Source organism: Narcine bancroftii, chromosome 3 (genome assembly GCF_036971445.1).
Source record: "Narcine bancroftii isolate sNarBan1 chromosome 3, sNarBan1.hap1, whole genome shotgun sequence".
NCBI classification, from domain to species: domain Eukaryota; kingdom Metazoa; phylum Chordata; class Chondrichthyes; order Torpediniformes; family Narcinidae; genus Narcine; species Narcine bancroftii.
The window spans coordinates 71,985,161-72,011,463 of record NC_091471.1 but is presented as its reverse complement, the minus strand read 5'-3'; the positions used below and the strand labels follow the sequence as shown (position 1 = coordinate 72,011,463).

The window sequence follows — 26,303 nt, the reverse complement described above, 5'->3', positions numbered from 1 at the left end:
CCCTTTCCTGCTCACGGTGTCGAAGGCTTTGGTGAGGTCAACAAAGGTGATGTAGAGTCCTTTGTTTTGTTCTCTGCATTTTTCTTGGAGCTGTCTGAGGGCAAAGACCATGTCAGTAGTTCCTCTGTTTGCGCGAAAGCCGCACTGTGATTCTGGGAGAATATTCTCGGCGACACTAGGTATTATTCTATTTAGTAGAATCCTAGCGAAGATTTTGCCTGCAATGGAGAGCAACGTGATTCCCCTGTAGTTTGAGCAGTCTGATTTCTCGCCTTTGTTTTTGTACAGGGTGATGATGGTGGCATCACGAAGATCCTGAGGCAGTTTACCTTGGTCCCAACAAAGCTTGAAAAACTCATGCTTCTCCATTAACAATGGCGTGAAGCAAGGCTGTGTTCTGGCACCAACCCTCTTTTCAATCTTCTTCAGCATGATGCTGAACCAAGCCATGAAAGACCCCAACAATGAAGACGCTGTTTACATCCGGTACCGCACGGATGGCAGTCTCTTCAATCTGAGGCGCCTGCAAGCTCACACCAAGACACAAGAGAAACTTGTCCGTGAACTACTCTTTGCAGACGATGCCGCTTTAGTTGCCCATTCAGAGCCAGCTCTTCAGCGCTTGACGTCCTGCTTTGCGGAAACTGCCAAAATGTTTGGCCTGGAAGTCAGCCTGAAGAAAACTGAGGTCCTCCATCAGCCAGCTCCCCACCATGATTACCAGCCCCCCCACATCTCCATCGGACACACAAAACTCAAAACGGTCAACCAGTTTACCTATCTCGGCTGCACCATTTCATCAGATGCAAGGATCGACAATGAGATAGACAACAGACTCGCCAAGGCAAATAGCGCCTTTGGAAGACTACACAAAAGAGTCTGGAAAAACAACCAACTGAAAAACCTCACAAAGATAAGCGTATACAGAGCCGTTGTCATACCCACACTCCTGTTCGGCTCCGAATCATGGGTCCTCTACCGGCACCACCTACGGCTCCTAGAACGCTTCCACCAGCGTTGTCTCCACTCCATCCTCAACATCCATTGGAGCGCTTACATCCCTAACGTCGAAGTACTCGAGATGGCAGAGGTCGACAGCATCGAGTCCACGCTGCTGAAGATCCAGCTGCGCTGGATGGGTCACGTCTCCAGAATGGAGGACCATCGCCTTCCCAAGATCGTGTTATATGGCGAGCTCTCCACTGGCCACCGTGACAGAGGTGCACCAAAGAAAAGGTACAAGGACTGCCTAAAGAAATCTCTTGGTGCCTGCCACATTGACCACCGCCAGTGGGCTGATATCGCCTCAAACCGTGCATCTTGGCGCCTCACAGTTTGGCGGGCAGCAACCTCCTTTGAAGAAGACCGCAGAGCCTACCTCACTGACAAAAGGCAAAGGAGGAAAAACCCAACACCCATCCCCAACCAACCAATTTTCCCCTGCAACCGCTGCAATCGTGTCTGCCTGTCCCGCATCGGACTTGTCAGCCACAAACGAGTCTGCAGCTGACGTGGACTTTTTACCCCCTCCATAAATCTTCGTCCGCGAAGCCAAGCCAAAGATCACCAATGTATATAGTGCATATAGTTACAGTATCTAGACTGTGCTTACAGCGATTGGCTGAGAGCTAAGCCATGCCCACTGTCTGGGCCTTAAAGGGTTGTGTCCCTAGCCAGGTTGGATCATTCCGGACTGGTCGGCCACCTGTGAAGAGCTCCTGTCTTTTGCTAATAAAAGCCTTGGTTTGGATCAACAAGTCTTTGATTCTTTCGACGAGCTCTACACTAGCATTGTAATATAATTGGCCTTTATGTTACTATTTTATTGCATTAAATTCTTAGAATTAAAAACTTAGAATTAGTTCTTAACATGCACTTTTCACACGGTGCCAGAGGAAAAACTGGTAGGGGGTACTGGGCACAGTGATTTGATTTGGAATAAAATTACAGTGGCACAAAAACCACTGAACCACAAGAAACATAGAACGCTACAGCGCAGAAAAACAGGCCATTTGGACCTTCGAGGCTGCGTCGACCATTATACCGCTAGTCCCAATGACCTATTCCATAACTCTCCATGATGGGACAGATGGGACAGATGGGGAAGGGATGAGGGTTGAATTACATGCAAACATTGGTTTTCGTATGTCTTTTGCTTTCAATTGATTGCAAGAATGGCAATGATGATTTGTTGTGAGCAGTTGTGTGGATTGGAATCATTTCATAACTTGTCATCAAGATAGAAAGTATACTGGATGAGTAGTGTTTGAGAGTCTTTAGGTCTTGGGGATTCTTGCCATTTTGTACTTCCCCTTCATACTCTTGCTGGTTCTCGATGGCATTACTGGTAACCAATGGATGTGAGTTTCTCGATCCCATTGAATTTACAGTTCTGTATAATATTACTCTTCCTTTGGGAACATGAATAAATACACCATGTTGGCCAGCAAGGTAGCAGAGTAGTTAGTGCAGTTACACAGCTCCAGAGACTGGGTCAATCCTAACCTTGGATACTGACAGTGTGGAGTTCCCACATTCTCCTTGTGGCTTGTGGGTTCCTTCAGGTGCTCCAATTTCTTCCCACAACCCAAGATGTTCTGGTGGGTGAATTGGCCTGAATGTGGCTGTGTGGTAGAATAATTGGGGGAGGATGGAAGTTAGAAGGCATGTGAAGGACTGGAACTGACAGGAATCTGAGAGCCAGCACAGATTCAAGAGCATTAATTGTTTCTTTCTTTTCATGAGAAAATATGGAATGACTTTGCAAAATAAACATTCAGAAAATAAATGTTATTTTTTATACCAATACAAGAGACTGCAGATGCTGTCGATTGGAGCAAGAACAAACTACTGGATAAACTCTGAACAGTATTTGTGAGGGCAAAAGGATGGTTAATGTTTTAGGTTCAAACCCTACATCAGGATTTTGATTGTAGAGGGGACACAGCTGTTATAAAGGGGCAAGGCAGGATCTGGCAGGGGATATATGAAATCGGGTGAGGTGAGGTGAGGGATGATGGGACAGAAGGGGAAGGGATGAGGGTTTGAGTTATGAGAGAGCAACCGATGAGTGATCGGTTGAGAGACAAAAAAGACAGGCAAATAGAGCCAGGTGGGTGAAAGAGAGGGTGGAGGTAGAGACAGGATGGAAGGTAATATGGGACACCAAAGACAGCAGTTGGTGGAATATGATGAGTGACTGAGTTGATGTGGAACCAGATAAGGAGGGATAATGGGCAAGTGTAACCAGTTGGGAGAGGGGAGAACCTGGATGGATCAGAGGAGGAGAGGGGAGTGTCGATTTTTTTCATTCGCGTTAATGTGGTGGAGGTGAGCTCCAAGTAGTTGGCAGCATTTGGTGCAGCCCATTGAGAAGGGTTTGTGAGGGTTCTAATGGAAAGAAATGCTCCAGAAAGGTGTTAACATCTTCCTGACGGTATCTGAGGTTCAGAACTAGGAGCTCGGGTTCACTGCCGAATGGGCAGTTGCAGTGGTTACGGGAGCTCAGGAGGTGAATCTATGGACAATTGGTGTCTCTGAAGGGATTCTTTTGCTTCTCTTTCTCTTATTGGTGGGGTGCCAGGCTAGTGATACCTGTTTGTGGCAAGCAAAAGTTGATAATTTTTGTGCATTATGTACCTAACATGAAAGGAATGTTGAATATCTTGATTTGACTAATAGTAAACTGCAGGAACAAAATTATAAGTACTGCCTAAAAAATTAGAATTTCATAATCTTTTAAGTTCCTGCTGAGCCCTGCATGCCTAGTTCTGTTATCAGTGAACACTTATAGAAATTACGTCCTGAGCAAACCTTCTAAAACTCTTTTGATTTTATCATTTAGATAGCAAAGAAGCAATGTATAATCTTGTACAAGTTCTATGGAAACTTAGAAGGAAGGACGAAGCTATGTTGTATTGGCAAAAATACTATTGTCCAGTGAAACCAGCAGCAGATAAAGTGCAACAAGAGAGGACTTCCAAGTGAGTGAAATTGATTTCCTACTTTGCACTAACAAAGACATCTGAAGCACTTTGCAGTTTTTTTGTGAGAATGACCACAACTCCCTGAGATTTAGCATAGCTATGGATAAGGATAAAAGCAGGCAAATTGGAAAGTCTTTAATTGGGGATTGACTAATTACGATGGTATGAGGCAAGAACTAGCGAGAGTAAATAGTAAACAGATGTCCAAAGGTGAAAGTACCGAACTAATGTGGAGGAAGTTTAGGGACCACTTGTTCATGATAGGTTCATCCCAATGGGACAGGGAGAAGATGATAGGAAAAGGGAATTGTTGTTGATGAAACAGATGAGGCAACTAATCAAGAGGAAGAAGGAAGCATCCATCAGGTATAGGAAGCAGGAAACAGAAAAGGCAAATGGAAAATATATGTTAGCTAGGAAGGAGCTTAAAAAAGGACTTGGAAGAGGTCAAAGGGGGCATGAGAAGGCCTTGGCATACAGGATTAAATAGAACCCCAAGGCATTCTATGTATATTTGAAGAACAGAATGAAGGTGGGCCACTAAAGGATAAAGTAGGCAACATGTGTCTGGAGGTGGAGGAGATTGGGGAGGTCCTAAATGAATACTTTGCTTCAGTATTCACAAGAAAAAAGGACTTTGATCAGGGTGAGGTCAGAATAGAACAGGCTTTTGTGCTGGACAATGTGGAGATTAAGGAAGGGGAAGCGTGAGATCTTCTTAAAAACATCAAGATTGATAAGTTCCCGAGGCAGGATGTGAAAGTAAAACTGGTAGCAAAAAAATGAGGAAATGGCCGAGGCATTGAACAAATATTTTGTGTCAGTCTTCACAGCATGCCCAAGTGCAGAGTTAAAGATGCGAATGTTGGGGAGGGCCTTGATAAAATAGTTGTTGCAAAGAAGTAGTGATGGAGAAACTAATGGGACTAAAGCCAGACAAATCACCTGGTCCTGATGATATGCATCCAAGGATTCTGAAGGAAATGGCAGAAGTTATAGTTGATGCATTGGTGGTCATATACCAAAATTCCTTGGATTCTGGGCAGGTCCCGGCAGACTGGAAGACAGCAAATGTCACGCCACTTTTTAAGAAGGGATGTAGGCAGAAGACTGGAAATTATCGGCCAATTAGCTTGATGTCTGTAGTTGGAAAAATACTTGAAGCCATCATTAAAGATGAAATAGTGAAACTTTTGGAACGTAAGGGTTCAATCAGGCAGACGCAGCATGGTTTTAGAAAGGGAATATCTTGTTTGACAAACTTGTTAGGATTCTTTGAGGATATAATGGGTGCGTTGGATAGAGGGGAACAGGTTGATGTTGTATATTTGGATTTCCAGAAAGTGTTTGATAAGGTGCTGCACAAGAGACTTCTCAGTAAGTTACAGGAAAGTGGACTCCGGGGAAGTATATTGGCATGGATCGAAAATTGGTTGTCTGACAGGAGGCAGAGAGTCAGGATAAGTGGGAGTTTTTCAGGTTGGCAGAGAGTGGTGTGGGGTGCCGCAGGGGTCGGTGTTAGGCCCACAACTGTTCATCATTTACATTGATGACTTGGAGGAGGGGACAAAATGTGGTGTCACCAAGTTTGCGGATGACACCAAATTGAGTGGAAGAGCAAATTGTAATGAAGATGTGGAGAGTCTGCAGTTAAGCTGGATGAGTGGGCAAAGGTCTGGCAGATGGAGTACAATGTTAGTAAGTATGAGGTTATCCACTTTGGCAAGAAAAATAAAAGAGCTGAATATTATTTAAAGGGTGAAAAACTACAGCATGCTGTTGTGCAGAGGGACTTGGGAGTGCTTGTGCATGAATCACAAAAAGTTAGGTTGCAGGTGCAGCAGGTTATTAAGAAGGCAAATGGAATGTTGGCTTTCATCGCTAAAGGAATTGAATTCAGGAGTAGGGAGGTAATGTTGCAACTGTATAAGGTACTGGTGAGACTGCACCTGGAGTACTGTGTCCAGTTCTGGTCTCCATATTTGAGGAAGGATATACTGGCTTTGGAGACGGTTCAGAGGAGGTTTACTAGGTTGATCCCTTGGATGAAAGGGTTGACTTATGATGAAAGATCAAATCGTCTAGGATTGTATTCACTCAAGTTCAGAAGAATGAGAGGAGATCTTATAGAAACATATAGGATTATGAAGGGTATGGATAGGATAGATGTAGGAAGGCTTTTTGAGCTGGCCGGGGAAACTAAAACGAGAGCACACAGTCTCAAGATTCGGGGGAGTAGATTTAGGACAGAGATGAGGAAAAATAGTTTTTCCCAGAGAGTAGTGAATGTTTGGAATTCTCTAACCAGGGAGGCTGCTTCATTAAACATATTTAAAATTCAGTTAGATACATTTTTAAATGATAGAGGAATTAGGGGATATGGGGAGAAGGCAGGTAGGTGGAGTTAGGTCATAAATTAGATCAGCCATAATCTTCTTGAATGGCGGAGCAGGCTTGATGGGCCATTTTTTGCCTGCTCCTGTTCCTACTTCCTATGGTCCTATGTTGCTGTGGGAAGTGAGGGAAAAGATGGCTGGGGCAGTGACGACAATCTTTGAATCCTCTTTGGGCACAGGGGAGGTGCCAGAGGATTGGAGAATGGCAAATCCACTTGTTTAATAAAGGTAATAGGGATAATCTTGGGAATTATAGACTGGTGATTCTTACATCAGTGGTGTACAAACTATTGAAGAGGATTCTTAAGGATAGGATCTATGAGCATTTGAGGAAGTACAGTCTACTCAAGGATATCTTCATGGCTTTGTGAAGGGAAGATTGTGCCTTACAAGCCTAATTGTTTTTTGAAGAGGTAACAAAGGAAATTTATGATGGTAGGGTGGTAGATGTGGTCTATATGGATTTTAGTAACTCATTTGACAAGTTTCCTCATGAGAGAATTGTTCGGAAAGTCATGAGGCATGGGATCCCTGTTACCTTGGCTGTATGGACAAAAATTTGGCTTGCATGTAGAAAGCAGAAAGTAATAGTGGGAGGAAAATATTCGGCCTGGAGATCATAACTAGTGGAGTTCCACAAAGATCTGTTGTGATCTTTATGAATAACCTTGATGAAGAGGTGGAAGGATAGGTCAGGAAGTTTGTGAATTATACCATGGTTGGAGGAGACAGTGCTGATGGTTGTTGTAGGTAACAAAACGATAGATAGGGTGCAGAGTTAAGTGGAAAAGTGGCAGATAGAGTTCAATCCGGATGAGTATGAGGTGATGCATTTTGGAAGGACAAACCAGAAGGCTGAGCACAGGGTTGATGGTTGCTGACTTGGGTGTGTGGTTGAACAGAGGGACCTTGGGGTCCAAATCCATACATTGCTCAAGGACACCGTGCAGGTTGTTAGGTTAGTTAAGAAGGCCTTTGGGATGTTGGGCTTAATTAATAGGAGGATTGAGTTCAAGAGTAGAGAGGTCATGTTGCAACTCTACAAATCTCTGGTGAGACCACACTTGGAGTATTGTGTTCAGTTCTCGTCACATCATTACAGGAAGGATCTGGAAGTTATGGAGAGGGTGCAGCAGAGATTTACCAGGATGTTGCTTGGATTGGAAAACAAGTCTTATGAGGCAATGTTAGCAGAACTGAGACTTTTCTCTTTGGAACGTAGAATTAATTTGTAAAATTTTTAATTTAGACATAGAGCATAGTAACCGGCCATTTCAGCCCTCGAGCCAATGCCGCCCAATTTGTCCTCATATAAATCATTACAAATAATGCTTTTATAGTCTGATTTTGTCATTGTAACCGCCCAAATGTAAAAATATAAATCCATTTAGTTTATCTTGGCAGTGGGTCATTAGAAAGGTGGTTTATAGCTTGTATTTAAATTCAGAGGATAAATGAGCATTTTTCATCAAAATGAATTTGGGTAGGTTAAATCTTGATTTTAGGGGTATGTTAAATTGGCTTTTCATGATAAAGAATACATTCTGATCAGTAAAGGATACTTTCTAGAGGTCAAGGCATGTGAAGCCCACATTCAGGGTTAGTTAATTTACACCTCTCCTGATCATCACTACTGAAAATGAGTATAAAACTAGTGTATCATATTCCTACAACTGCCAATTTGGAATTATAAAAACATTTTTTTACATTTTTTTCAGAAAACTCCCTTTGTTCTTGATTTCCTGTCTCAAGGAAGTAAGTACTTCAGAGGAAGAAGCAGTTTCTAAAATGTTGCAGACACATTGCATCTTCCATTCTAAAGAGAAATCAATTGTACAGTTACTGAAACCCACATCTCATTCATGACCTTTGTACATTATCTCGTTCATTTGAAAGAAAACCATTCTGTATAAGCCACACTGAATAAACAACCATACCATCTGTTGTGTGATGTGGCCATGTCAAAAAATCTTTGCTACAGAAGAAGATTTTGTTACATAACAATGTTTAAAGAGCACTGCAATATTTATGAATGTGTATTACTCAAAGCTTTTGTCTAGCTTTGAAACAACTCTCCTGGAAGTTAATGAATATGTGAAATACCCTATCCCAGAAAGTGGTGAAGTCAGAAACCTTGATCAGAAAGTCAGAAATTCAAGGCTGCAGCAGATAAATCTTTGGTTTGTGTGGCAGCCTAAAGTTATGGGGAATAAGTATATGGGGGGCTGGTCAAATCATCAATGGCCCTTTTGAATGACGGAACAGGCTGGAGGGGCCTTTTTTATTATAATTCTATAATGTCTTTAATTACTGGTTCTAATGAACCGAGCATTTATTACATCCAAACTTTTATTTATAAACATCACATTGTACATGAAAATGTGTCTATATATTCACAAGTATTAAACATTTTTTATAATAAATGAAGTCACAGGGAAAATAATTGTTTCTGGGGATTCAAGTTTCCTGTGTGTTTTTTTTAAATGAGATATTTTACTTTGAGCAGCGCAGATCTGTGCATGGCACAATAGGATAAAAAAGGATAAATGTGGGGAAGAGGGAAGATTAGAAATGCAGCCATCAGGGAATTAATTTTAAGGGAGTCAGATGAGCATTATGTTTAACTGTCAACATAACTATTATGTGGTCTGTCTCCTTGATGGCAGGATAAATATGGTGAGAATGAAGAACACTGAGGAAGGCATGAGAACTAGAAGTCATAATTCACATAACAAATTACATTGGATGTTTTTTTAAGAAAAGCATATTTACTTGTCTTTAGCAGCAAAGGAGGAAAACTAATCTTTGCACGATGGCAAGAAAATAGTAGAAAATTCAGACAGATGCTTGTAGGGGAAAATTATCTTTGTGCAAACAGGAGGGGCTTAAATTATTTCTTTTTGTCAGGTCTGATGTAGGGTTCATTATCTGAAACAGTAACGGTTTCTCCTTCCGATGCTGCCTGACTTACTTTTTTTCAGCATTTTCCATTTTCTGCTCTAAAACAGAAAGTGCTGTGGTACTGCTAACATTTGATTTGTCCCATTACGGATGCTCTCGTCTGCAGATCTTTTCCCTGCCATTGACTGTTTCTCTTTCACATAAGCTCTTTGAACTGCTGAGTTTTCACAGAATTTTCTACTTTTGATTCAGATGTACAGCATCTGCAGTTTTCTTTGGTGGGGAGGGGGGGGAGATTTGATCATAGACTCTGAATAGTTAAGCTTAAATATGCGTGCCATGAATATAAACTAAAGAAATTGGGCAGGATTATACCAGCAAAGAAGTATCGTGTAAGAGTAACCTTACAGAAAAATGGAATAATGATGCATGGAGTATTTATTAGGGCTATCTAATAATTTACACTTCTCTTACCCTGTGACCCTGTACTTTATTTCCACTTTAAGTATTTTTTTTAATGTCCCCTTTGGAAATTATTGTTGAATCTCCTTTAGACCCAAGACTTTGGTATTCCCTAGAGGTTGGGATTCAAAATGCCAAAGCATTCAGGTTGAACCTTAATTAATGATTTATTTGATTTATTATTATTGCATGCATCACGTTTCAGTTAAAAGCTTTGTTTTGTGTGCCATTTAAAGTCCAGCAAAGAGTCACTATTCACTACTTCCATTTTGCAAAGACAAGAGAGAAAAAGAAAATAAATTATCTTCAGGGATACCAGGTGAACAAGGATCATGCCACCTTCTCCAATGTAGCCATCTAGCTCAAACCAAGAGCAATCCCTTCCCATGCCCCTTTCATTGCTCCACAGCTCTGCAAATATTTTCCTATCAAAGAGTTATCTAGTTCCTTTTTGAATCTCACAATTCAATTTGCCAGAGATCCCTGGTGGTACATTCAGACTGTAATCAAATGCTATGCAAAATGGATTTTCTTCATAGCATTCTTGGTTCTTTTGCCAATTGTGTTCATTCATATCATCTGGAATTTGAGCATTCCAACATTTAGAGCAATTTATTGTCATTAACTCTCCTTATTTATTATTTAAATACTTATATCAAGTATCTTTTCAGACGACTTTGTACTAAAGAACAGCCTTGTCATTTTCAGTTTATCTATGTCACAAAAGTCTCTTATTCCTAGATTCATTTCAAAATGTTTATAACTTCCAAAAGGATGGAGCACAGAACTGCACACAATACTCTTGTAGCTCAACTGCTATTTAATTCATCGTTGGTTCCCTTTTCTTTTATGAAGCCAAGGTTTGTCCATGTTTTAATTGTTTTCTCAGACTACCTACTTGTAATGATTTCTGCACATCTACCTTTTCTATCCTTTGGAAGTCTTTCATACTCAAACTTCATTATGTGTTGAAGTTTGCATCATCCATAACTATGAACATTTTGCCTTGTACAAGTTATTAATATAGATCAGAAAAGCGGAGGTCCTGATACTGACCCTTGGGGCAAACATCAGGTCATTTTTGTTTCCTTTCACATTCTACATGGTTCTGCTCTGATGAACTGTGTTAAATAGAATTTTATGAAATATCTTGAAAGTCTATATGCATCATAATCCTCTTTCTGGTTTCTGGTAAGATTTGCCTCATTTGCTTTGTATCATGAGAAAATCCATTAAGGATTTGTTGGCCACAAGAATCTTCATGCTATTTTTTGGCATTATGGTAGTAGTTACAGATCATCTTTGTGCTGCAGTTCAGACCAACAAAAGATGTTAAGTGGATATAAAAAGAGGAGAGGTGAGAATTGATTTTGGTTCTGTGAGAGGAAACGGAAATGGGAAGAGAGACAGACAGAGGTTGGGGAAAGGCGACGGGGAAGAAGGGACGAGGGGTTTATTGGAAACCGGAGAGGTCAAGGTTAATGCAAAATGGTTGGAGGATGCCTAGACGGAAGATGGGGTGTTGTACCTCCAATTTGTGGGTGGTCTCAGTTTGGCAGTGCATGAGACCATGGACAGGCATGTCAGCAAGGGACTAGGACAGGGAATTGAAATGGGTGGCCACTGGGAGATCCACACTATTGTGGCGGACAGAGCCAAGGTGTTCAACAAAGCAATCTCCCAGTCTGCACTCAATCTCTCCAATGTAGAGGAAACAACAAAGGGAGCACTGGATGCAGTAGATGACCCCTGCTGTCAAATGCAATGTTGCCTCACTTGGAAGGACAGTTTGGGGTCCTGAATGGTGATGAGGGAGGGCATATGGAGTACTTCCTATGGTCACAGAGGTAGATGCTAAAGAGAAAATTGGTGGGGAGGGAGGATCAGGCAAGGAAGTCACGGAGGGAGCAGTCACTGGAAGGCAGAGAGGGGAATATGTTTAGTGGTGGGATCACATGGGTGGTGGAAATGGCAGAGGATGTTATGTTGGACACTGAGGCTGGTGGAGTGGTAGGTGAGGACAAGGGGAACCCTGTCCTTGTTGCATGTGGGGGCATTGAGATCTGTCTTTGCAAGGTTTATTGAATTGCCTTGATGGTTGAAACTTCAATTGAAGAGTTGCAAATGGTTGTAGCTGTCAACATGAAGTCGAGTAGGTGTGAATGATTCTATGACTATAACTGAAAACAACTGAATGTTTTTACTCCAATATGAGCCATATTCTTCCAGTTATAGGGAAGAGTTTCAATTGAATGCTGTGATGAAGTGAGAGAATGTCCCCTGTGGTGCCAAAAGACCCGACAGTCTGGTGAAAGACGATGCTCCAAAGAATCAAATGCCTTGTTTAAGAGGACACAGAAACCTTCCTGGGTTTATCCAAATGTCCCTGACAGAAAGTTGCCAAGGAAATCTCATAAAGTTTGTGAGTGTAGATTAAAAATGTCTACACTTTGGGAAAGAATGAAAGGCAGATGCTGCTTGACCTGCTGACTTCCTTCAGCTGCTCATTGTTTATTCAAGATTGCAGCATCTGCAGTTTTTGCATTACTTGAGTATATGCTGATGCTCGATCTGCTTCTTATGGTCATGGAGAGAATATAGTTCAGGTTAGGTAAGGTGGGAAAGGGAGATAGCAAAAATAAAAAGGAGGTGGGGGAAGCTCGGAAGGTGCCAAGAGTTAATGAGATACTACATAAATCAAGTTGGGAGAGGGGAGATAGGAAAGAGGACTAGATAATGTGTGAGGGGAGTAGATGAGTAATAAGCATGTAATGGAAAGGTTTAGGAAAATGGGAACAGGCAAAAGTATAATGAAAACAGTGGAGTTGTGATGGAGAGTGATTACCCAGTATTCATGCTATTGGATTGCAGGTGGTAGTGTGGATTGTGGAGGGTCATGTGATCGCTCCATCTGGAACCTAGTTGGAAGTCACATCACCTGTCAATCAAGGTTGGACTCTGCCACCCATTAGTGCACATCTGACCATTAGCCCCTTTAATCACCTAGTGATTTTCTGGGCCAGACCCTCCAGCTTACTGTACTATAAAGTCCATCTCGTGCAGTAGCTCTTAATTATTTCATCTACCTTGTTCATTCATACAATAACATTGAATCAGAATTTATTGTCATGAACATGTCACAAAATTCCTTGTATTTTGCAGCAGCGTTACAGTGCAAGCATTGCTATCAATTACATTTAAAAAATAAATAAATAAATTGGTGCAAAAATAAGAGAAAGTGAGGTCGTGTCTGTGGTTCATTGTTCATTTAGAAATCTGATGGCAGAGGGGAAGCAGCTGTCCTTGTGCCACTGAGTGGAAACAGCCTATATAACCTCTTAAATCTGATCACCATTTATCCAAACCTTGGCCAATCTACTTCAGTTCATTTTCCTGCACTTTCACCCTATCTCAAGATGCCCATTTGATTCAAAATCTGATTGATATCTTTGAAATGCACTTAATGACTGAGCCTTCACAACCTTCTGAGATAGAGCATTCCTAAGATTCACCTCTCAAAAGGAAGATATTTCCCTTCATCTCAGTCGAAAACAGCTGACCACGTATTCAGAAACCATCACCATTGCTAGAGGCACTGGACTCCTCAGCGAGGAGAAACATCTACTCTGCATCCATCTTGTCAAGTCCTGTAAGTATTTTATGGTTCCTCTCATTCTAAAATTTAGAGAGTACAGTACTGGTATACTCTATTAGCAAACCTACCACCACAAGTATTTTTGTTGTGTTCCCTGTTTCAAGTACATAATCTCTTACTTCAGTGAACCAAAATTGTAAACCATACTCCAGTCAATGTCACACCAAGGCCCAATACAATTGTAAAATAACTTTAGTACTCCTGAATTGTAATATTGTATTACAATTTATTGTAATATTGTATTACAGTTGTCAACCTTTAAGTATTCCTTCACAGAAATGCTGCCTAACCGACTCTGTTCCCATCTTCACATTGTTTGCTCATGGAGTCCAGCATCTGCAGTTATTGTGTTTTCCCCAGGTTAAGAAAGTCTTTTGAAAATCCAAATTCATTACATCCATGGCTCTACTTCATCTAGTCTACTCTATTCACCTACAAAAATAGTGCTGAACTATTATTTTGCATAGTCCTAGTCCATAGCCCTCCAAACCCCTTCCATCCATGTACCTATCCAAATTTTTCTTGCATAATTGAACCTGCATTTACTTCAGCTGGCAGCTTGTTCCACACCCACTACTCCTTGTGTAAAGAAGTTATCCCGAATGTTGCCCCTAAACTTTTCCTCTTTCATTCTTAAACCGTTCTCCAGTTTGTATCCCACCTACCCTCAGTGGAAAAAACCTACTTGCATTTACTCTATCTATACCCCTCATATTTTTGAAGACCTCTATCTAATTTCCCTTCATTCTTCTACACTCCAGGAAATAAAGTCCTTGTAGCATTCGCGCTAACAGAACGAATAACAAGACCGGCAGTCGACAGGTTCGTTCCAAAGATTGCTGATTTATAACTTGGTTCACTGAGACTTTTTAAAGACACAACCTGTTCCTGCCGTTGGGAACCGGCAGTTGCGTCGCTGACTGGCAGCTATTCAGAATTCACGCGTGTGAGCTCTGGGGAAAGGGGAAGATGTCTCGTGCTATCTTTGGTGCAGGCTGCTCCAACCATGTGCACATAACCATTGGAGCCAGTTTGCCTGTACTCGCTACATATCACCGCACCCCCCCCCCCTCCAGAACCAGCGACCCCGCCCCCAAAACCCAAGTTTGCACTTTCTTTAGTTTGGGTGGCTTGCCTCTATGCTTGGGTTCTTGCACTTCGGCCTTTCCAAGTCCATGTGTGCTGGCTTCAATTGATCAATAGTGAAAACCTCCTCTTTACCCTAAATGTCCAACACAAATGTATACCTGTTGTTTTTGACTACTCTAAACGGTCCTTCATATGGCCACTGCGCTCTTCCTGGTAAAGACATGCTCACAGTCCTTTAAGTCTCTGGGAACAGACGTCAGTGCTCAACCTTATCAGGAGGTGGGGATGGGTGCCAGTTTACCCAGTCTCCTGTGGAGCTTGCTCAGGGGTGCCATGCTGTCTGCCTCCTTACCCCCTTGGGGGCTAGCTGGGGTAGGAGCTCACCAGGGACTGTCGGGGGTTCTGTAGTCCAATTCAGCTGTAGAAGCTTGCAGGTCTTTTTTGGGCCCTGTGAGGATCCTGAGTAGGACCTAGAGAATCTCATCCACCCAATTTGGACCTTTAAGCCTGGTCATCAGAGCTGATTTCAGGTGCCTATGGAAGCGCTCCACCAGGCTGTTTGACTTTGGGTGAGAGGCTGTAGTGTGATGCAACTGGGTCTCCAATGAGCTGGCTACGGCAGCCCACAGGCTCGACGTAAACTGGGCCCCTCTGATGTGATGTGAGCTGAGATGCCAACTACCCAAGTTGCAACTAGGGCCCTGGCACAGGATTCGGTGATAGTGTCTATGAAAAGAACTGCCTCTGGCCATCTGGTGAAACGGTCCATGCACCCCATGATACCGGCAGTAGCCCTACAAAATCGACGTGAATGTGATCGAATCTGCAGGTTGTGGGTTGAAACAGCTGCAGGGGGGCTTTGATGTGCCTCTGGACCTTGGCTGTCTGACGCTGTGTGCATTTTCTCGCCCAATCGCTGACCTGCTTTTTGAGGCCATGCCACATGAGCTGACTGGATACCATGCGAGCTGTGGTTCGGATTGAGGGTTGCACTAGGTGTAGAATACACACTGTCTCCAGGCTGCCCGAACAATGGGGCAGCGATGGCTGGTGGCTATGTCGCAAAGGAGAGTCTTCTCACCTACATCTGCAGTCCTAAAACTGCGGTCCTATAGCTGTGGTCCTATAGGTGTGTGTCTCCTTGTTGTGCCTCTGTTAGTTTTAAGTAGTTGAATTCCCCTGGATAGAGTGTCTGCCACGATGTTGTCTTTACTGGAGACATGCTGGATAACTCGTAAACTGATATGTACGAAAGGTGCTACTAGTGTTGGACTGACAGATAAATGCAAAGGTTAGGGGCTTGTGGTCAGTGAAGGCTGTATATGGTCTGCTTTCCAAAAAGTATCTGAAGTACCGGATTGCCAGCAGAGTGCTAACAGCTCTCTGTTGAAAGTACTGTATTTCAACTCAGGTGGTCTTAAATGTCTACTGAAGAAAGTCAGGCACTTGCAGTATCTGTCCATAAGTTGTTCCAGTACCCAGTCGATTGCCATGTTTGATGCATGCACTGTGAGGCTTGTCCGAACATCGATCCTGGGGTGTTCTAGCATGGCAGCTTTTGCCAGGGCCTCCTTTGTTTGGACAAAAGCTGCTTTGGCCTCCGGGTTCCAAGTGATGTCTTTTTACCCATTATCAGAGTGAACAGTGGTTGCATGATGCTGGCTACTGTTGGGTGGAAATAGTGGTAGAAGTTTACCATGCCCACTAATTCCTGCAGCCCTTTGACTATGGTAGGCCTATTTGAACTTCTGGATGGCTTCTACTTTGATAATTCCTCTAAGGTAAATTCTTTGTAGCCTCCTAGGTCAGTCAGAAAGCTTACAGAGACTGATACAGCGCTGATGGGAGAGAGCAGGGCAGCGGGATCATGGGGACTGATACAGCGCTGATGGGAGAGAGCAGGGCAGCGGGATCAGCGTGGGGACTGATAGCGCTGTTAATGTTATACAAGTATTTTTTGACTTTTTTTCAACTTGCAACCCCATCATAAGTTGAGGAGCACCTGTCAGTACTACCATGATTTATGAAGGGCAATATCTTTGACGCCACTTTCAGGGAATTATGTATTCATTCCCAGATCTCCCTGTTCTACTGCACTTGATTTGTCCTATTTACTGTGTCTGCCCTTTCTTGATTTGTCCTTCCAAAATGCAGCACCTCAAGTGTGTGGTGCTAATTTTTTAGGTGGTGCAGCTCACCAAAAACAATGACAAGGAGGAGCCAGAGCTGCCCCCTGAGGTGTCAGAGCGGCACTCCCGGAGCTCCGGCAGCACTGTACCCGATTAAATGACATCTGCCATTTTTCAGCCCATTTTCCCAGCTGGTCCAGATCCTTCTGCAAGCTTTGAAAACCTTCCTCACTGTCCACAACAGCTCCAATCTTAGTGTTATCTGATGATCCACTATTATCCAGATGATCTATATCTATGACAGACATGATTTCCCTGTCATCACTAGGTTCATCTGTTAAATCTTTCAATCCCAAAGATAATATAAAGATGCTGGAAGTTAAGAGGACAGCTGAAACCCTCTTAAAGCATTTGTTTTTAAGATTTAAATATAATCAAAAAAATATTTTGTTGAAATGCAATGACTAGATATTGGAGACTGAGGGAATATGATTTAAATGAATTTTGCAAGGACTGCGGCATGATCGCAGAACAGGCACGAGTGCATGACTCCACGATTTTGAGCAACTTTGCTTCTTTCCGGGTAGGATGATTGACAACTGGAACAGAGCACTGAGAAAACCCTATCGGAACGTGACACAGGACTCCGACGCGTGAGCCTGGAGGGGCGGGGACGATGACGTCACGGCCAAAGGAAGGTTCTGGATTGGGCAGCCTCGTTCTGAGCGAGGAGTGACGCGTCGTGGTTGCGGAGAGGTGGAGAGATTTTTTTTTAACCCCGCTCGGGAGGTAGGAACCAGTGAGCGGTGAAGTGAAAGCCGGGTGGGAATTCAGGGGCAGCTCACCGCAAGCTCAGGAGACCGAGCGCACCCGCAGTTCGATCAACGATGGCATCGGCAGGAGAGTGAGTAGAGCCGGGGGGTGGGGGGGTTGATGTTCGTTCCCTCCCGGGTCTGTGAAGGCCGGTAGGCCTCAGGCTTTAGCTCGTCCACTGCGGTACGGAGCAGGGAGGGGGAAGGGAGAGGCTGGGCCGGCCAATTTCACTGTGTCATTCGGGCCTAGTTGCCCGCAGGGCGGCAAGCGAGTTCCGTCCGCGCTGCTTCCAGTTCGTTGGCCGGGGTGCGAGACGCAGCACGTCGGGCCGCAGTTTGCCGCACCACGGTTCTCCCCGGCGGCTTCGTGGACGAGGGCGATGCTTTTTCTGGCGTGGCCTCGTTATTGGGGCCTCACATCATTGTCACAGTTGCTGTTTGACATCTTGCAACGTTGGAAGTCGGGGAGATAGGATTAAACGGAATTTGGCCCATTCTACTAAATCCCATTCTATTGGAATTTACTTCTGAAGAAGTAGAGTCCGGGCATGTTACGCCTATTATTTTTTAAAACTTTCCTATCGCTTAGAAATATCATTTGCATTGATCGAAGGAGATAATTAAATCGGCTAGAAAACTGCCTTTATTTTATAATTCCACTTAAATAGCTTTGACACGGATTTGAGCAATCGACGTTTGAAGTTGAGTTGTCCAATATTGTGCAATGAAAATGGATGCTCAAAATGTCACGGTTGCAAATTATTTGGGTCACTCAAATGTTAATTCAAAAAAAGGGCAGACCTTTTATGTGGCGAACGACATGTTCTGATGTGTACTCTGCAAATGCTCAATTGTCTATATACACAGAAGGAAATCGAATGTGAGATAAATTGTAGCTCCAATATATTCCGTATTCATCAAGGAAAATGCCACAAGGTCTATTGGCCACCCACTTTTCAAAGCCATATATTGAAGTTTACACTTAAACTGTCAACTCTCTTGACCTATCTTGGCATCCACTTGACTTCCCATTTTGTAAATATCTTCATCCCTCACGGAGGTAATCTTAGTTCTCTGGCAAGTTTATTTATAGCCATTTCCATCGAAATGTTCTAATCCTGCTTTAAAATTACTGTATCTGAAATTGTATAATAATCCTATAAAGGGTTGTAAATTACTTGCAAAGTATTCCAAAGCAATAAATTCCCATTAGGACAATGTCACTTCATTTTTATGCTGAAATATGATTTTATTGTCCTTGGCTTTCCTGAGTGAAATTAATTCCGAAATTATTATTTTTTAAATTTTGTTGAGTGACCTCATGACTTGTACAAAGAAAACTGAAAATGCTGAGAATGCTGTTTTTATCTCATATTTCCATTTTTAAAAAAATGCTTTGTGAGCTATGGCAGTCACAACAATGGAAATAGCTTTTGTGTTTCTCTTTTTGTGAGATTTTGTGCAGTTGGTTTATTTTTTTTGTAAAAAATTATTTTGATATACCATTATTCTGTTAGCTGTTATAAATCAACAATGAATACCACCAGATTGAAAGATCACTTTAGTTATGCTTGTTAAAAATTAGTCATATCAGGCTTGCTATCTGGATGTGAGGCAAGGTGCCCATATCAGAATAATTTAAGTCAGCTTGACCAACTGCAGCAACGTCACTTACGTTCTCTGATGATCACCTGGAGAGACAAGGTCTCCAATGCTGAAGTCCTTTCTTGAGCCGAAGTGTCAGCAGTTTCAACCTTGATGTCAGCCCAACTGCGCTGGGCAGGCCATGTTGTCAGAATGCCGAAAAGAAGACTGCCCAAGGATATCTTGTATGGCCAACTGTCCAGTGGTACCAAAAAACAAAGAGGCCAGCGACTACAGTGCAGGGATGTTTTGCACAGGAGCCTCAAGAAAGCTGACATTGCTCCATCAATCCAGGAGGATCTGGCACTAGATCTTTTGCAGTGGAGGGATGCCATTGGAAAAGGTCTGGATGCTAATGAGAGCAAACTCAGAGGCAACAGAGGAAAGGCACAGAAAGTGCTACAACAGAGCTTCTGCCCCTGCTGCTCCTCTAGGCATCACATGCCTAGTATGTGGCAAACACTGCCTGTCCAGGATGCACATATCAAACCCCACAAACTGGAAGGAATTGTAAGAGAATGCTTAAGAAAGAAATTAGGAAGGCAAAAAGAAGTCATGAAGGTGTTTTGGCAGATATTGTGAAGGAAAATCCAAAGGGTTTCTGCAAATATATTAAAAGTAAAAGGATAGTGAGGGACAAAATTGGACACCTAGAAAATCAGTGGTCAGTGTGGAGCCTCGTGAAATGGGGGAAATCTTGAATTTTTTAAAATCAGTATTTACTCAGGAAACTGGCAGAGTGAATAAGGATGGAAGGGAAACAAATAGAAGTGTCCTGGAACCTAGGGAATTTAAGGAGAAGGAGGTGCTTGCTGCTTTGCAACAAATAAAGATAGAGAAATCCCCTGGACCGGGTATGATATTCTCCCACACCCTGAGGGAGACTAGATCTGAAATTACAAGGCTCCTGGCAGATGTATTCAAAATGCCCATAATCATGGGGGAGGTGCTGGAGGATTGGAGAGAAGCTCTTGTTCTGCTGTTTAAGAAGGGCTCCAAAAGTAAACCTGGCAATTATAGGCCAGTGATTTACATATCAGTAAATTATTTGAAGGATTTCTGAGGGATAAGCTATTTAGACATTTGGACTGACATCGGGAAGACAGATTTGTGTGTGGTAGTTCATGATCAACAAATCTTGTAGAGTTTTTTTTAGGAAGTTGCCAAGAAGATTGATAAGGCAAAGCCTGTGGATGTTGTCTATAAGGCCTTTGACAAGATTCCACATGAGAGATTGGTTCAGAAGTTTAGGACACTAGGTATGCATAATAATGTGGTGAATTGGATCAGCAAGTTTGCTGATGACACAAAGATAGGAAGTGTCGTGGACTGTGAGGATGAGTTTCAAAGCTTGCAGAGGGATCTGGATCAGCTGAGAAATTAGGCCAGTAAATGGCTGATGGAATATAATGCAGATAAGTACAAGGCCGTTGAGTGTGGAGGAGCAAAGAGATCAGGCAATACATTGTACCCTGAAGGTGGTGTCGCATGTGGACAGGATTGGAAAGAAAGCATTTGTCATCTTAGCCTCTATAAATCAAAGTTGGGATGTTCTGAAGTTTTCAAGTCATTGGTGAAGCCACACTTAGAATATTATGTGCAGTTCTGGATGCCCAGCAGCAGGAAAGATATCAATAAGATTAGCAGGGTGCTGAGAATATTTACTAAGATGTTGCCGGGTCTTCAGGAGTTGAGTTACCAGAAAAGATTAAACAGGTTAGGACTATACACCTTAGAATGAAGAAGAATAACATAACAATTACAGCACGGAAACAGGCCATTAGGCCCTTCTAGTCCGCACCGAACCAAACACCCCTTTCTAGTCCCACCTCACTGCACGATGCCCATAACCCTCCATCTTCTTCTCATCCATATAAGGGAAGACTTGAGAGGTTTATAAGATTATGAGGGGTATAGACAGAGTAGATGTGAGTAGGATGTTTCCACTTAGATTGAGGGAGATCAATACGAGGCATGGATAGTCAGAAGAAGTGATATTTATATTTTTGCTGAACTTGAACAATTTTTTCAATTCTACTCATGTCCTTTTGATAAGCTTTTGGTAGTCTATAGTATCTCCCTACATGGCTACAGTGTCAAAATTAATTTGACTCTCCTTTAAGTGCTTTGAGATATTTTACTACATTGTAGGTAGCATGTAAGTCAATATGTTGTAACCTAGCTCTCTCCCACCGGATTGTTCAAGAGTCTTGTATTTGTTATGCTTGTCCTAGTGAACTTTGGGGTGCATACTATTCTTGGAAAAAAAAAACAGCAAACAGTAATTAATCAGAGGTTGAGTCCTGCTCCAAGATCTGTATGAATGTTTGATGAAGGTATGAATTTATTTGACTAAGATGTCTCTAACAATACCAAATTGTTTTTTTAAAAAATCTTGTATGAGTGAATAATGGAAGCTTGGGCGAGGTCTTGAATTCCTGAAACATGAAATTCTAAGAACAGAAAACATAGGAATGGAAATAGCGCATTTGGCCCATTGAGTCTGGCCTGCTATTCCATCATCGCTAATTTACTATTTTCTTTGCAGCCCCATTTTCCTGCCTTTTCCAGTAATTGATTCCCTTCCTCACCAAGAACCTACTTGAGACAAAATATACCCATTGACTGCCTCCACAGCTGTTTACAGCAATGAATTCCATAGATTCTTCAGCATTTTGTTTTTTTTTTACTCTGAGTAACAATATTCCTCCATCTCTGTTCTAAATTGACAGTTTTGTATTCTGAGACGGTGCCCTCTCGTCTCAGACTCTCACACCATGGGAAACATCTCCATGATCATTCTACTCAGGCCTTTCAGTATTTGAGAGGTTTCAGTGATATCTCTCATTCTTCTAAACTCCAGAGAGAAGAGTCCTTGTGTGATAACCTTTTCATTCAGGGATTATTTTTGTGCACCTCCAGATCCTCTTCACTGCCAACACTTGCTTCCAAGATAAAGAGCCCAAAACTGCTTTCAATACTCTGGTCACAGCAGTGCAGTCCAACCAATGCCTTGTAAAGAGCCTTAACATTACATCCCTACTTTTATAATACTATCTCTGATAATGAATGCTGGAATTTCATTGCCTTCCTTACCACTGATTCTGCCTGCAAGAATCTTTGAGGTCCCTCAATCCCACTGCACATTTGATTTCTGAACTTATTGCCTGTTTAGAAAATAGTCTGCACCTTTATTCCTTCCATCAGGGTGCATGATCATTCACATCTCCACACTGTATTCCATCTGCCATTTTCTTATCCAATCTCCTAATCTGACTAAATCCTTCTGCACTCTCAGAATTCCTCAATGTCACCTGCCTCTCCCCCTTTGTATCATCTGAAAATTGGGCACAAAGCCATCTATTCCATCATCCAAAACATCAATGAAGAATGTGAAAATTAGCAATCCCAGCACTGAGCAGTCACAGGCAGTCAACCATAAAAGGGCGCTCTTATCCCCACCCTCCATATCCTGCCTGTTAGTCTATTGTCTGTGGTCTTATGCTGTCAGTTTTCCACTTGAGGGAATATTTGCAAGTATACAATTGTAGCTGAGGGAAAATAAGCTTCAAAAATAAATCTAAGCAAAATATCCAACAAACACATACCCACTTTAAATCTGAAAACTGCTCAAGAGAGTAAACTAGAGCCAGATTTACACTGAACTAGAATTTTGGTTCAATTTACAATGTAATATATAAATTTCTCCAACATAGAATTTCTTATAACTTTTGTATGTTTAAAATTTGCGAACCATGTCAAAAATTGGAAAAAATAAGCACGTTATTTCTTTGTGAAAAAAATGATCAGGAAAAAAGGTAGTATGAAGATACAAGTGTTTCAGGGAGGTAATTGAATGCCGGAATTGAATAAAGAATTAGGGAGGTTGTGCTGAAGCTATGTATATTTGTGAATATTTGTTCGAATGATTCATCTTTGTTGTATGAGAATGCAGGACAGGTAGACATGAATTTTGGGTGAATGAAGACTTGAAACAGAATGCTCTGAGGTCTTAATGCAGTGGATGTGGAGGGGATATTTACTTTTGTGAACAAATCTAGAACTGGAATTTAAGAATAAGGGGTTTGCAATCGTAGAAATTGAGTAACTTTTTTTGAAAGTTGTGATAATTTAGAACTTTTTTCAAAAGGTCATGGATGAAGTCTGAAAATTTAAGACCAGTGAAAAGGTACCAAGGTGGGGAATGCAGAGTACAGTTATAATCTAATTATCCATGCTTTTGAATGGCGGAGCAGCCTTCAGGGAATATTCTGTGTTTTTCAGTGATATTAGTCCTTGTGTATGTACTCACTTGACCCCTACAATACCTGAGTGCTCTTCCTGTTGCTCACACCCCATTTTGAGATGCCTCTTTGTTATTGTTTTGCCTTCAGTGATCAGGTCCAAGGCAATGAAATTTGGTTCTTCAATCACTTTCCTCCTTTTTAAAACCTACCTCTGTCAAATTTGAATGCAGGGTTGAATAACACCCCAAGGGATTTAACGTGGGGTTTAATAAGAGTGAAGTCATGTAACTTTTTGGTGAAATTCGGGGGGGCTGAATAGAATTATGTCAAATTTTGTCTCATTAAATTGGAGGAAGTTGTGGGCCATCCAGACAGTTGGTGAGATTAGTGATTTTCGACTGGTCATTCGGTTTTAGGGAGAGATAGGGCTGGGTGTCGTCAGCGTAACAGTGGACGGAAATGCCATATTTCTGCATGATATGGCCGAGAGGGAAGATGTACAGCGAGGAAAAAAAATGAGGCCAAGGATGGATTCCTGTGGAACCCTGCAGGAGAGGGTAGCTGAGACAAATGTGTATTTCCCATGTTGACCCTGAAATCCCTTCAGAGAGGTAAGATTTGAAACAGCTCAGGGCCACTCATTGATGCCAACCTCCGGCTGGACAATCAGGTTAGCATGATTGACAGTGTGGAATGCTGCGTTGAGGTCTAGGAGCATTAGTAGAGCAGTGCTGCCTGAGTCCATGGTGAGTAGTAGGTCGTTGTATACCCTTAATGAGGCGGACTCTGCTGTGGTGGGCTTTGTGTCCTGACTGAAACTTTTCTTCATTTGGTGAAGGTAGAGAGATAGTTAAGTATTACTTTTTCAAGGACTTTGGAGAGGAAAGGAAGTTTTGAAACAGGTCTGTAATTTTTGGGGATAGTGGGGTCAAGGTTAGATTTTTTCAGGGCGGGCTGAACCACTGCATGTTTGAGGCAGATGAAGACCGAGCCAGTGGCTAGGGAGCTGTTGATGTTGGAGAGGAAGCTCGGACCCCTGATGTCGAAGACTTCCTTCAGGAGGGTGGTAGGGATAGTATCAAGGGTGTAGGTTTCATAGAAAGCACAATCTTTCTGAGGGTGGGTAGTGTGATGGGACTGAAACCATCCAGATTATGTGGACAGAGCTATGGTCCAGTAAGGTTACAGGCATTTGTAATTAGGTTTTAATCCTTTGTGTAAAAGCAAGTGAAATCCTCATTTTCTGGCATTCAAAAAACCGGAATCTCAAACAACTGGCGATAGATTAAAAGTTATAAAAACTAAATAACATTTTAAATAAAAGTTTAAAATTGTAAAAGTAGATGTTCACCGAAGCAACACACAACCCCTTGGGAGCAAACGTTCAGCCTGGTTATGCCTGCCCACAGTAGCTGTTTGTATAAAGTTGCTTGAATAAAATGACGGTGCCCAGAATGAAGAGTTGACCAGTGCCACTCGCTGCTGGGACGACTCTCCCAAAGTGTCTGCCTACCACATCTGATCATCTTTGTTACTATATATTAGTAAGGCTTTATCTATAAAGTTGGTCCAGGAGGATATTAATTATGACAGCGGCACAGTTAGCATAGCGGCTAGCACAACACTGTTACAGCACTCGCGAATGGAGTTTGAATTTAAAGGAAGATGCACCGAAGGTCTGACTAGGACATGGACATGGAGGTGAGTCGGGTTGTGCTGAGATCTGACTGGGACACCAGAATGAAGAACCAGTCGATGCCATTCGCCACTGCAGTGACTCTCCCAAAGAGTCAACCTATCCCTGCTGAATAAGAGTTTTTAATCTTTATTAGGTAAAGGCTTTATCTGTAATCTTCTGGGGAGGGGGGTTAATTAATGACAGCGGCACAGTTAGCGTAGCAGCTAGCTCATCGCTGTGACAGTGCAAGCAACTGGGTTGCCAATTTAAATTTTAAGTTACAGGAATTACTTGATTAAAATGAATTTCACATAACGACTACAATACTGATTTTTTTCAAATTTATATTTTGCACTGACTTTTAAACAATGCAGGTGTACTAGTTAGACATTGTAAGAGTGAGTCTCAGTCAATTGGAAAATTCACATTTCCAGCATTTGTGATCCCCATAGTGCTTGCTGTACAATGGGGATTTTACTGTAAAATGAAAATTAAAACCTGGGAAGATAGAAAATGTAAACATTTGGAGATGGTGGTTTGTGAGAGAAAAAAAACACTATTTCAAGTCTGACTTCGTCAAATGAGGAAAAGTTTTAAAATGCATGAAAAGGAAAGCTGGGATAACACAATGGAAGGTTTTTAATAGAAAAGTGTATCTGGGTGAAGTGACAAATCTGAAATTTCCTGAAGAGGGAAAACAAACTAAAAATAGGTATACATTGCTTTACAAATACAGTACATTTCTGATTATCCAAAACGCTAGGGACAGGACTGGTATCGGTTATCCAAATTTTTCAGATAACTGAAAAATTTCTTTAAACAGTCCAGTGGCATCAGCATAATACTTGTATCAACAAAGAACAAAAGGTTTTTCAAGCATGAAATAATGTTTAATTCTTACTAAAAACGTGATCTCTGCTTGCAAATTAAGATAATTGTAGCAATAAACACTAGAATTTCTGCGCAATGGTTTTTTTTCCCCAATGTTTCCTCCAGTGTTAACTGCTTCATTAACAATGGTTTTTGTCTTAGCAGTCTGTCTTTGATTTCTTGTTCTGTTATGAATGCATGCTGCTTTAGTCCATCAATAAGTTCATCACACATTTTCACCAGGTTGTTGACAGGCACTTTTTCTGCAGTCCTAAGTCCTCTTCATCGCACTGGCATTGATGCAAAATAATTTCAGCTATTTCACCATTTTTTTCTTTGGCTTGGCTTCGCGGACGAAGATTTATGGAGGGGGTAAAAAGTCCACGTCAGCTGCAGGCTCGTTTGTGGCTGACAAGTCCGATGCGGGACAGGCA

The 26,303-nt window shown here is 42.0% G+C and overlaps 2 protein-coding genes across 3 annotated transcripts in view; both read left to right on the top strand.

The window, feature by feature from the left end:
- The window catches only part of fancg (FA complementation group G), a 95,985-nt gene extending 82,597 nt beyond the window's left edge, over positions 1-13,388 (top strand). Inside the window, exons 13-14 of one of the 2 annotated variants that reach the window (XM_069924262.1) lie at positions 3,845-3,983; positions 8,101-13,388. In XM_069924262.1, the coding sequence (XP_069780363.1) occupies positions 3,845-3,983; positions 8,101-8,248 (287 nt within the window). In that variant the 3' untranslated portion in view covers positions 8,249-13,388. Of the gene's footprint in view, positions 1-3,844; positions 3,984-8,100 lie in introns of those variants that run through there. The other variant, XM_069924263.1, reaches the window with a different exon arrangement.
- Positions 13,389-17,347: 3,959 nt separating this feature from the next.
- vcp (valosin containing protein) overlaps positions 17,348-26,303 on the top strand; it is a 60,298-nt gene continuing 51,342 nt past the window's right edge. Inside the window, exon 1 of the mRNA XM_069924259.1 lies at positions 17,348-17,522. Coding sequence (XP_069780360.1) covers positions 17,506-17,522 — 17 coding nt within the window. The 5' untranslated portion in view covers positions 17,348-17,505. The remainder of the gene's footprint in view (positions 17,523-26,303) is intronic.